Source organism: Leptodactylus fuscus, chromosome 1, assembly GCF_031893055.1.
Source record: "Leptodactylus fuscus isolate aLepFus1 chromosome 1, aLepFus1.hap2, whole genome shotgun sequence".
Classification (NCBI taxonomy): Eukaryota; Metazoa; Chordata; class Amphibia; order Anura; family Leptodactylidae; genus Leptodactylus; species Leptodactylus fuscus.
The window spans coordinates 280,204,805-280,217,878 of record NC_134265.1 but is presented as its reverse complement, the minus strand read 5'-3'; the positions used below and the strand labels follow the sequence as shown (position 1 = coordinate 280,217,878).

The window sequence follows — 13,074 nt, the reverse complement described above, 5'->3', positions numbered from 1 at the left end:
AGGTAGAGTTGCCTCGCGACATCCGCATGAAGACACTCCCTCCTCCCGACTACGCCCATTCACTTGGGCCTAATCTGAAGTGGAGTGCCGCGACTGTATGCCAATGCACTGCAGCGGCATCCAGTCGTAGCTACCGTTTTTTCGGTAAAATCCGGATCAAAATACACCGTGTGAACCTGGCCTAAGGCTCCAAATAGCGGGACACAGCAAAAAAAGCAATGTGGGAAAAACCGCAGCATCAACACATCGTGGCTTTCCCGCAGTGCTTTTCACAGAAAGTCCTCAGAGGTTTCCTGGGGCCTTAGCCTAATAGCAGTGAGTCTAGTAGGTCTGAACGGACACCAGAGGCATTATGTGAATGTATACTTCATTTTACTTTTAAATTAAAATAAATGAATTTAGGAATTTGTTTTCATAAAAAACATTAATAATGTACACTTTTTCAAAATCTTCCAAGAATGCAATGATTCTGAATATTTGACATTCAGGAATGATAACTTGATCACTTTATTTACATAGATGTATCCAATATCTCAGCTGCTTTCAGAAAATGCTTTGAGTAACATGTCTGCTGCATGTCCCGGGGACAATAAACCGGCGAGGACCTGCTTCTCCAGGAGAGGTATCTGGTCCTTAACTGCAGGATGGTTCCTAAAGTGCAAGAGAACATTTTCCTGAATAAGACTCCACATCCAGACTTTCTGTTGACTCCTGCGTCTGGTGACAAGTTCCCCACTGGTGAGCATGGCGTTATGAAACTCTGTCATCTTCTTCCATAGCTCTGGGATGCCTTCTCCAGTCTTAGCAGAAATACGTACAACCTGGCATAGAAAGCATGTCAGTAAGGAGTAAAGTTGATCAGGAATAAGGAATGATTCTGTAATGCTGGAAAGTATAAAGTTCTCTAACACTAGTTGTTTTTTTTTTAAATTGCAACTTCTATATAGAAAGGTCCATAGCGTGCAAGTCCTAGGTTTGAATCCAACAAAGGACATCTGCAAGGAGTTTGTATGTTCTCCCCATGTTTGCTGGAGTTTCCTTGGGGTGCTTTGGTTTCCTCCCAGACTCCTAAGAAATACTGATAAGGAATGTAGTTTGTGAGCCCTATATGGGACAGTGGTTGACAATGTTGGTAAAACCATGCGAAATATGTTGGAGCTATATAAGAAAAATAAATAAAGTATACTGTCTGACTATAGTCAAACAGGATAGCTAGCCAAAAATTATGAAGCACAGCAGTTTTGCTTGTTTCTTTTGTTGCAAGATTTTTAAAGGACCCTATTACTGTATATGGTAAAAACAGCAGAGAAGCACAATGCTGAAGATACAGCCACTCACACCTATACTCCACAAGGGAGAGGATGCTAGCGTTTCAGAAGTAAAGCCTGTGTAAGGTGCTGGTCACATGATAATATGAGGTGCAACGTGTCGGCTAATAGCCTATTAGGGATGCCTCTACTATTAGATCAGAAACTCTGGTCAGGTCTGAAATATCACGTCTGTAAAACAAATGAATAGGTTTTTAAAACTGCGCAAATGATAGTTATATCGCTGTTGATAAATGTTATGTGACTGACATAAAGTGGCCTTACTAGTGACGTCAGGAAGAGTTACACTTGACTATGTAAAAATAGCCGTATTCAGGTTATTTTGTACTACCGCTGTATCAAGCTCAATTTCCTCACTATTACGCTTACCTGCGGCTTCCACGTCTTGGATCGTTTCCGAAGTAACTTTAATGCACTCACATACTCAGCCTGAATCTTCCTTGCAGGAATAAGCAAATCTCCATCAGCCTTGGTTATTGTAACTAGGTCAGCCATTTCAACTATCCCCCGTTTTATGCCCTAAAGAAAGACAGATCACTATAAACTGGATATCCCAGTCTATCAATATACAATATGCCTACATACTGAGGATAGATGTTCTGTGTACTTATCCCATTAATGTAAATTGCTTCCACTTTGCCAGGGATTAAAAAAAAAAAAAAAAAGTCACCAGTGAATATTGTCTGGGAAAGTTGGGTGAAAAAGTGGATGCAGTATGATATCTCCTAACTAGTAAATATAGGAAAGCTGGGTGATCGCCTCTGGGATCTATCAAGGCAGCCATATGGACTGTAATCCAGATAGCCAAGATACAGATTCTATTAAAACAGAAATCACTGCATTGTATAGAATATCTACACCTAATTGGTTCCACATACAGTGAAAATGAATAGAATTCCTGCAGTTGATACTGAGTAGACAGAGTGGGGACGTACTTTGCCTGAACGCATGTTCTCTCTTTGTACATTATACAAACAAGCCAACACCTGGTTCCAATCTGCGGCACACATTTCAGTTCCTCCATGATTGTAACAGGAAGACAGAGGAGAAAGTAGGAGTCTAGATAATCCAGAGAAGGGCTAAACCGTGGGCTTGATTTGCATACTCGCTTGTACGGCGACTGTGACTTACAGTGATTTAAAACATCAGTTCCAAACTAATGCCACATAAAACTTCCTGTGCACTACAGGAAGCAGACAGAGGTGAACGCTAATGCAAATTACAAGTCATGGAACCTAGCTCACATTGAACCTAAGTGATTGCTCCCATATGGTCAGCGTTCTGGAGCAAAAGCAGCTGATTTATATTCCTTGGCTAACTGGGTGGATAAATATTTAAAGAAGAGACACAACAGAGAGAGAATTTATTGGAACCGATGCAGATTAACAACATCGCTACAGGATATGTTCTTTTTTTTTTCTTTCCTCTTGGTAATGTAATATATAGAAAACTCTGAATAGTAATAAAAAGGAGGCACATTCTCTAGTAAGAGTCAGGAATATAGACACTACTCCAAAATTTCCATAGTCATAGACATGAAACAAATAAATAATATACCTGTAACTCGTCGCCTCCTGCTGGTGGCAGCAACAACACAAACATGTCAACCATGTCAGCCACTGCAAACTCTGACTGCCCCACTCCTGTAGGATGATACAACAAATGTCAAGATCCTTCCTTTGTGTACAGGGTACATAGGAGAAGCCGAGAGCATAACGTAAAAGGGCTTAAAGGGGTATTCCCATCTCAAAGATCCTAACTATACTGTCAGCTTATGTAAATTGAAGACTTTTCCTAAATATATTGCTTTAGAAATGCTGCTTTGTTTTCCTGCTATGTAAACTTATTCCTCCCATTGTTTACACAGCGTTTCCATAGCGCTGAACCTGTGTGATAGGACAAGTAACATCACTCACTGCTCTTCTGGCAGGACAATAAGTTTAGCTAATTGCAGTTTGCTGATAAAGCAGAGTCTGTTATTTCTCAATGTAAGCACACATAGCACTGATCCGTTCTCTAGAAGCATGAGCATATTATCTGATCTGCATTTATATTAGAATAGCCTCTGCCCGCGACTTTGTCTGCGTGTGTGTTATTGGCGTCTGATCCGCCTGTATTCAGCAAATTGCTGCCGTCGATGGTTCCCCTGCTCCGACGTTTCGGCGACTCTCAAGCTGGCCTGCCGCTGATCTTGTTCCTTGCACTGTGTCTGTGATTGCTCTGTCATCTCAGCAGCTCGCTGGGACATCATATAATGAGTGTGTTGTTGGCTTCGATGATCCCCCTGAGCTCTGCTTGAGGAGAAGTCTGTTGACTTCTGGCTACCTTCATAGCTCTCGTTGTTTTAGAATTTTGCGACAAATTAGATTTTCTTTTTCCTGGCATGTCAGGTACGCTGCCTGGAGCAGATCAGATAATATGCAAATGCTTGTACACAATGGACTCAATGTTAGCTGTGTGTTTACATAGAGAGATAACAGACCAGGCTTTATCAGCAACATGCAATTAGCTGAGATAAGCTGCTGTGAAGAGCTGTGTTAAATACTATTTTAATATAAATTCATAACAGTTATGAAGCCATGTCATTTACCGGGATAAAAAGTAGCCTGTGTGTTAATCGAGGTTACAAACGATCTATGTGCCAAATTTCATTCAAATCCGTTCAGCTGTTTTTGTGTGATCAATTAACAAACATCCAAACTTTTACATTTATAATACAGTATTAGTAGGAAGGATATCTAGTAATCATAAGTATTGTGATAATTCATAGTGTCCTGTTCAGCAAGCTGAGAGGAGGGGGGATACAGGAAGTGAGAAGAGGAGACAGCAGGCAAAGCTGCTGAAACAAGGAGATGAGAAAACCCCTTTACAGTAAGTAAAAAGAGTGGTATACACAATAGTAGTCATATTGCAAATGTAACTACTATATACATATGCCTGTATGTGACGAACATTGCTGGAATGGATAAGGGGCTGCTGGTGAAAAAGATTAAGGCCAGGGCCCACAAGTTGTGAAAACACTGTGATTTGGCAATCTACAGAACTTGCTAAGTGGATGGGATTCAGGTTAATCCCATCCACACATTGCAGAAAAAAAATGCACTGGAAATTTAAAAAACATTTTTTGTAAATTGGAACATGTTAATTATACGTATGGAAACACTGGCATTTGCCATATAGGTATAATAGGGACAAAAAGAGGAAAACTGTAGACTTTCTGCGAAAAGCGCTGCAAAAAAAACCAAAACACTTTTTGGCTGTGGCTCGCTATGTGGGGCCTTAGCATAAGGCAGGAATGTCATTACGTGGATTTCTAATTGTAGGCTCAAGAATTTACATAAGTAGAAGTCGTTATTTCATTTTATTTTATTTTTTAACAGTGGCAGCTGTAAAATTGTTAAGAATCACCAAACTTTCAGATATATGGCTTGCTGTGGCTTAAAGGGTTATCCCACAATAACATCAATTTTCAGTATATCACTGGGGTCTCCAATGATTATGAGAACAAGGGCCCCCTATCTAATGAAGCAACACTTATGCACATGCGTTGCTGCTCCAGTCAAAATCTATCAGACTGAATAAGATAGCCAAGCATTGTACCTGGCTACCTCCATCAGTCAGTCTCATGGACCGTGTGCATTATTTACCATTGCTCAATTCAGATGGGGCCCACAAATCTATTGTTCTTGTGAGCAGTGGAGCTTCCAGTTTTGGGGCCCCCAGCAATCAAAAACTTATCACATATCCTGTAGATAAGTGATAAATTGTGTATTTGGAGCAAGCCATTTAAAAGCAATGGTAAGTCTGGAAAAACACATGGTTCAATAACATAGTCTGTGACCACAATTTTGTAAAAACCCATTCACTCACAAAAGTGCAGAGAGAGAAGTTTACATGTGTGTTAAAAGTTCATTTCTAATTATATTTCAATAAGCCATAAGAGCAATAGATAATAGAAACCAGCTAGCACTCACCCTGGCACTAAAGGCTCATTGGGTGACATCACTAAGATATATATTAGTATTATTGATTTTTGTTCCTGTAGTTAGCACACTTGATGAAAAGTCCGATGTAAATTGCTGGGAACTCTTTAATCGGTTCTATGGAAATGAGATTTTCTATGTTACTCAGCTCATTGAGGAAGCTGTGAAGGCTAAGGACATGATTCTCGTCTTCTCACTTCCCAAAATCCAGAGCACTCTGAGACGCTTTATCTCATGGCATACACTCTACTTAACCCCGTACTGACCTTCCACTGACTGTCTAAAACTACCAAGAGGATAATTAAAACAAAATCTGAAGTTGGCAATACAGAAAGTTAAGCCTTAATCACAAATGTGACCTGCATAGAAATGGACGTCTCAAAATGAGACCAAATGGGCACTTTGCCAATGCAAAAATATCTGCAATGACAATTAGTGAACAATTATTTTAGGACACTTCACTTTTTACATACCCTTGAATTTTGGTTTTATTTATTCACATATTAGCAATCCTGGTTGAATAGTGTACAGTTAGTGACATAACCTTTAGCCAATGGGCACTGTGAGACGGGTTGTCCAGTCCTAATATAAGGTCAGATCTAATGTTTTATAGTAATTAGCTAACACTGTAATTAAAGTGAGGCTACACCACAACTAAACAAGCAGGGGTTTATTACATCCTGCTGGCCATTTATATTTTCCTTACCTACGGTTTCCACAAGGACAATGTCATAGCCCCCGCTCTCACACAGAAGAATGGCTTCATTGGTTGTTCGGGTGACTCCTCCCAAGGTTCCCCTTGTTGGGGAGGGCCTAATATAGGCATTCATGTCTCTAGACAGCTCAGTCATTCTTGTTTTATCCCCAAGAAGAGAACCTAAAATTCACATGGAAATGATGTTAATGAACCGCACCATATCCTCATGATGGAATAAGAAGAGAACATTTACCTATCACTGTTATATTTATTAATTTATTTTATATACAGTGAAATCATAATCGCATTAAACAGTGGCCTTTCTAGGGGGGTGGTCTTCTCAAAGATGGCTAGCATGGTGAAACTAAGGGTCAGTTTACGCAGAGGAATTTGCCGCAGATTTGGGGGCAGATTCCACCTCCCGTTGTTTTCAATAGGAGGCAGAGATCACAGCAGGATGTGGAAAAAAGAAGCATTCTGCTTGATCTTGCTGTGGATTCTGCCTGCGGGGTCCGAGGCTCGAGATTCCCTCCTGATTAGGCCCATTCATCTGAGCCTAATCAGGAGCGGGATGCTTTGACAAAATGCTGATCCCTCAGCTGTTCTTTAGCAGTTTTCACGACTGTAGTGAGATGCCCAGGGTTTGTCCTGGTCCCCAATCTGTACTCCAAAGTATACCTCACCCTGAACAACAGGAAGGTGAAGTTCCTGCTGTACACCGACGACCTCCTACTCCTGTCCGCCACAGAGAGAGGTCTCCAAGACAGCCTGGCAGTGCTGGAAAAATTCAGCACAACATGGGCTCTACCCATCAAGCAGAAGAAGACCAAAATAATGGTATTCCAGAAGAAGGGCCACAATAAAGCCCCATCCCACACCTCAAACTAAATGGCTCCACACTGGAAAAAAATAGCAGCTACACCTACCTGGGGCTGGAGCTCAACCAATTAGGAAGCTTCAAACCAACCATAGAGACCCTGAAGGAAAAAGTCCGCAGAACTTTCTACGCCATCAGAAGACAACTGTACCAACTCAAACCACTGGTGAGGGTCTGGCTGAAGATATTTGATGCAGTCATCGCTCTGTTCCTTCTCTACGGCAGCGGAATCTGTGGCCCAGCCACCGACTCAAACCTGCCAAAATGGGACTCTAACCCAACAGAGACCATCAACCTGGAGTTCTGCAAATACCTGCTCCACGTCCACCGCAGCACCTCCATCATGGCATGCCGGGCAGAGCTACGTAGGCTACCCCTATGGCTCACCATACAGAAGAGGGCACTAGTATTCCAAGCGAACATTCAGGACAGTAACCCCCACTCATACCACCACCAAGCCTGGCTAAGCCACAGATCTCAGAACAAACCCGGCACTCCCCAACCAATCGACAGCCAACCGCCAAACCAAAACCACCAACAGGTAATGACCAAGGCCCAAATAAAGGTGGCCATAGATGAAAACAACGATCAATACATTGAAGAATGGAGAAACTAAATAAATAACTCCAAGAAACTCACCGTATACCAGTCACTGCAAAGGAACTACACCATGGCCACCTACCTGGAGAGAATACCCCACCCCAAACACAGACAAACCCTGAGCCGATACAGACCGAGTGACCACAGCCTAGAGATTGAAATGGGGTCGTACAAGCCGCGAGAGAACAGACTGTGCCAACACTGTGAACTTGGGGTCCTAGAAGACAACGCCCATTTCCTTCTACACTGCACTAACTACTCAGCAACAAGGGTCATCTACTTCCAAAGACTCTCTGCTCACATCTCAGACATCACATAATAGAGGAAACTTTATATCCTACTGGGAGAGGAGGAGGCCACTCTAGAAGATCGCCGCCCAATATGTGTCCACCTGCCACCAACTAAGAGGAAGATAAGACCCCTTTATCACCACCTAATCACCAACCCACCCTAACCCACATGTCCCAAACAAGAACGAAGAGACCCCAAAGACTACTCCCCCAAAACCACCCACTCTCCCCTCAGCCCAACCACTCTTTGCTTTGGCAATGCCAATTGTGTTTTCAGTTGTGCCAATAAAGCCTTTTTATATTTGTATTATAACTGCAAATACAATAAGTATTACTGTCCAACAGACGTGCCTGTATAGTAAACAGGCAGACGTCTAGAATATTCTACCGACGTCTAGACATGGCTAGAATGATGTAGATGTTAGAAGTTTTCAGAACAGTCTAGAATATTTCACCAACATCTAGACATATGATAGGCTTGTTAATTAAAATATAGGATTTTAAAATATCAATCTCCTGGTACCAAAAGCAAAGTTTAGGAGTTGAAATTAGCGTTTAATATTCTTTTCAGATCTAAATAATCAGAAAATAACATTATTAAAACAGACAAAACAAAAATAAAAATTTGTTACATAGTGTAATCCTTCAACTTACCACCACTGGTGCTTGAGGAAGGATCGACAGCCAAAACCGCAACTTTATGTCCCTGTCCTGTCAGCATTTTTCCAAAGTATTCAATAAACGTGGACTTGCCAGCACCTGGGGGACCAGACAGACCTGTGGCCAGGATGACAGAAACAACATAAACTATATACTTGCTATACAACTAGTAGCAAACAGTTAAGACAAGTAAAAAGAAATACAGACATGAAGTTCATTGCAGCAGTTCCTTCACTGGACTCATAGCATCAATCTGCCATATATAACCTGAAAGTTCAGAAATTAGGCCTGGGTATTTAGATGAGGGTGAAGAAGGGAAAAAAACTATGAAAATTGTAGAGCGCTGCTGTTTGGATCAATGACAACGAGAGATTCATCTTTAGAGATGTTACCTATGTAGAATTTTATCACAGGTGAATTACTTGTGGTTTTTAGCTCAAAATTTGCATCAGAATCCACATTAAAATACAGAATGATTCAATATTAAAGGCTTTTGCTCATAACAGAATTTAACAGATTTATTAACATGAAGAGATATACTGTCTAGCCAAGTTTTATCCATATACTACAAATGTTTGGTGCGATTTCCATTAGTGACAAGGCAGATGTCTAGGTAGTAGTCCGGATCTGGTCAGACTCAAGTTAGTTAGGTTTTATTCAGGTATTGGTTAAGATCCAAATATAGGTGTGGAGGAACACCATCCTACTGGTATCCTTGGAAAATAAGAAGGGACCATAGACCTGTGTTTATGGCACATGGTTTTCCTTAGCCCCATATTCCAGTACTGTGGCTACTGACTTTCCTAGTTGAAAGGTAGCCTCATTGCTTAACACCAGCCTGTCAAAAAAAATCAATCAGCCCTGCAAGTTAATGCGAAATCATGGCGTATCCATCCAGTGGCGTAACCAGGAATGGTGGGGCCCCGTGGCGAACTTTTGACATTGGGCCTTTTCCCCTGAAGACCCCGACCCTGATCTTTTCTGACCCCAGAGTATAATAATCGGAGACCAAGGGGGTATACCAACATAAAAAACTGTTACTTACATCTCCCTGGCTCTGCTGCCCCCCATCGCTGCCGACCCCGACCGACTCCCCTTCCCCCCCCTGCATTCCTGCACTCTCTATTATGCCCCATAGTGGCCCCTGTACACATTATTATGCCCCATAGTGGCCCCTGCACACACTATTATGCCCCACTGTGGACACCCATGAACAATTATTATACTCTGGGGAGTTTTCAGACCCCAGAGTATAATAATCGGAGACCAAGGGGGGATACCAACATAAAAAATAATGTTACTTACCTATCACCGCCTCTGCTGCAGTCCTCGGTGGTGTCGGCCATCTTCAATGACGTCTGGGATGTCACATGACCTGGGACGCAGGTCTTGGTCATGTGACGTCACACAACTAGGCCCAAAGCCTGCCTGGAGCGGTCAGTTTTTTTACGTTCACTTACCTCTCCTAGGCCTCCGATCATTATACACAGGGGGTCTGAAAAGATCCCTGAGTATAATAGTGTTTGTGGGGCCTGCAGCCGATAACGGCCTATTAAAAAAAACAAAAAAAAACAAAACGCAGTGGTAGCGGCTGTCACCGGGCCCCTAATGTCCCGAGCCCTGTGGCAGCTGCTACCCCAGTAGTGAAGTAGTGTGTGACTTCAGCTCCTATTGAAGATATAATCTCTACAGCTTACAACCAGATGTTTTTGTAAGAGATGCCATACTATGGTTTGTGGCACCTGTATTTTCATACTACTCAGCCTGCTTGATTGTCTAGGACTATGCTCGTACACCATTTGCAATGAGCTGCAAAGACTATCTGCTCCCTGTCCACTTTTGTACCAACTGGTGAAAGTAGTGGAAACTGGAGGAACAGGTAAACAATTAACTAAAACCTTCATACCAGCTTTCTGGTGCCAAAATGCATCCCTTTGGCAAAGACACGACGTGCACCATAAATTGTAAGCCCCAGCTCATGCTTCTGCACATCACTGAATGTAAAATACATGTATAACCATTAATAACACAAACTGAATGGATGATAGTAAAGAAGCATAGAATACAACACTGACCCACTCTAAAGGCTAGAGGTTTTCCACTATTTAATTGCTCCTGCTGCCGGTGATGGGATAGAACTTTCTGCAGAAGTACTTGAGCAATCTGCCTTTTTCTCAGATGAGTAGACTCGATCAGTGTTATGGCTTCAGCCAAGCAGGCACGCTGCCCATTTATTAGACCTCCATATAGGTTATTCAGCAGTCTCTGTTCTTTCTGGGCTAGAGGTTCAGCTTCTTGCTGCTGTATGGCTGAAATACACAGAGTCCTTATGGAACCAAAATAGTCTACTTGGAACAAACACTCTTTAATTCTTGGTCTCTGTGAAGACGCCATCAGAAGAGCATTCCTATGTAAAGTGTATGTTAACGTCCGGAGCTGGCAGAAGGCTAACCCTGACATCTTGGCAAATTGTGTGTTCATAGAGTAAGATGATGAACTAAAGGACAAAACAGATCTGCTATTCAGAAGGATGAACGTGTGGCTTCTTAGATGGGATCCTCAGCTGTGAAGACAATGTAAAAAATAAAAAATGATATAGTTACAAGTTATAGAAATATAACCTGACAATATAACTGATCAATAATAATCTGATAATATCAACTAAAACTAGACCCATAGAATAGTACTTGGAACTCCACCCATCAACACTTCTGATATGTCACTAACATCTCTTTAACCTGTCACCAGCACCATAGTGTTATACTGCTGAGCACCGGCCTTACCAGCATGTTCTGGTATAAACGGTTCATTTTAACAGGTAGAAATTATGTTAAAAGGTTGTACGGTGATTATCCCAGAAGAGTCATCTGGAGGGCGCTCTTTGGTGCGTGAGATTGTATGGCTAAATACCTGAACCACTCTGGCTAGATGACTCTTTGTGGTAATCCCCATAAAATATTCACAGTATTAAAAATTCATTTTCTACATGTTCGTGTGGACAGGTTACACAGGGACATCCTGATAAAGCTATTGCACAGCACTATGACACCACCATACTGGCTTTGGGTAAAAGAATCAAGTGACAAGTTTCCTTTAAAAAAAAGATGAAGATTTATTAAGAATGGCGTTTTGACTTGATAATCCCTGGGCCGCCATAATCCACAGGTCTCCGCATAATTCAGGTGCATCCTCCACCAGGCCAAGCGCCTATATTGAAATCTATGACAGCTTGTGGCTGGCATACGTAATACGCATCATTTATGCTAGAAAATGGACATAAATTATGGCCCATCGATATAAAAATGTCATATGCCACAAGTTTCATTGCATTATGGCGTCGGAAAAGTTGCAAACCCTTGAGCTGCAACTCGTAAATGGCCTTGAACTGGTTAAAAAGTCATTGTTTGCCATTGTCTTTTATCAGTCACATGATGGACTTTTATTTGTGAGCCATATCTTTACTATAGTGGCACTTATCAGTAGGTAAGGACATACATATATCCTATCCATATACTGTATACATATTGTATCCTCTATGATATCATATACTGTATACAATGAATCCTCCATTATATACACACCAGGGCCTCCCTGACCATTACAGTGTGATTACCCGACTAGTAGCAGTCAGCTCTGCGGGTTACCTGCTCCAGTAGGACAAGCCTGGATACTCCTTCTCCTCCATGCCTGTCCTGCTGCTTCCTACCCTGTCCTCACAGGTTCATAGCGCCTATTGGCCAAGGACGCGCCATGCCGGTACTTGCTCCCGGGAAATGTAGTTCTAAATGAAGAGAAGCCCAGTATGTCTGCTGCAGACAGAACTACATATCCCATGATGCACCACACACAACCAATACGTGTAACGTGATCGTCTGCTGTCAGCTGTGTCCCTCAGCAGTCTATGGGAGTGAGATAGTGGTTGTGGCGCCGCTGCTTTATACTGACTTGCTTTATGACGCTTAGTATTCAGTGAGGTAAAGGAAGACGTCTGGAGTACGTAGCCATTTTCTGAGGAGAATGTAGCCCTATGCCTGTACTTGTAGCCTCTTACTAGAGTATGAATCAAAGGCCTAAAGAAATGTAACAGTGGTCGAGGCAACATGAGAAAAGCACAACATGGTGACGGACCTGCAGCTGTATGTAATGTGTCACTGAGACTGTCCTGTGGAGGACTGAATATCCCCCATGTCTCCTCAGTGTGTATGAAGCGGCATTGCTCTTCACAGGCACTTCATTCACTCCTATGGGACTGCCTGCAAGCACTGTGACCTGCCCCATAGTGGTGAATGGAGCCAGGTCAGGCTTGTTCACAGGTAGTTCATTCGCATAGCGGACTTTAACCACTTTAAGGGAGTCTATCCTTATGCTAATGATGCTGCGGAGCACCCTGGGCATTAACCAGGGCCTCCGAGCACCCCCCATGCCATACCTTTAATCCCACCCCTCCACTGCTTGTGCTCCATCTGCCCTCCTCGTCCCCGGATGTTCTGCCGCCCAGATCACGCTCTTGCAGTTCAAATCTGGTGTATGCGCAGCTTCACTCTATTCAGAGCAGTACTGTGCATGTCTGAGCGCCATGTTGGTGTAGTTCGCTGGAGAACTGAGCATACTGAGCTTGAACTTATTTTTTGTGGGACAA

The 13,074-nt window shown here is 42.5% G+C and overlaps 1 protein-coding gene across 1 annotated transcript; it reads right to left on the bottom strand.

The window, feature by feature from the left end:
* Positions 1 to 443: 443 nt before the first annotated feature.
* On the bottom strand, positions 444 to 12,180 carry MMAA (metabolism of cobalamin associated A). The gene is made up of 7 exons (XM_075257653.1): positions 12,080 to 12,180; positions 10,511 to 10,998; positions 8,430 to 8,552; positions 6,018 to 6,188; positions 2,886 to 2,971; positions 1,698 to 1,847; positions 444 to 821 (listed from the first exon to the last, which is right to left on the bottom strand). The coding sequence occupies exons 2-7, from the start codon at positions 10,914 to 10,916 to the stop codon at positions 534 to 536; spliced, it is 1,224 nt and encodes a 407-aa protein (XP_075113754.1). The 5' UTR covers positions 10,917 to 10,998; positions 12,080 to 12,180; the 3' UTR covers positions 444 to 533.
* Positions 12,181 to 13,074: the final 894 nt, after the last annotated feature.

Excerpts from the sequence above, each read along its gene's own strand:
- MMAA (XM_075257653.1), bottom strand. The coding sequence starts at position 10,916 with ATGAACACACAATTTGCCAAGATGTCAGGGTTAGCCTTCTGCCAGCTC. Across the intron at positions 8,553-10,510 it reads ACCTCTAGCCTTTAGAGTGG|GTCTGTCTGGTCCCCCAGGT; the intron begins GTCAGTGTTGTA and ends TCCTGGCCACAG. Across the intron at positions 822-1,697 it reads CCAAGACGTGGAAGCCGCAG|GTTGTACGTATTTCTGCTAA; the intron begins GTAAGCGTAATA and ends TTTCTATGCCAG.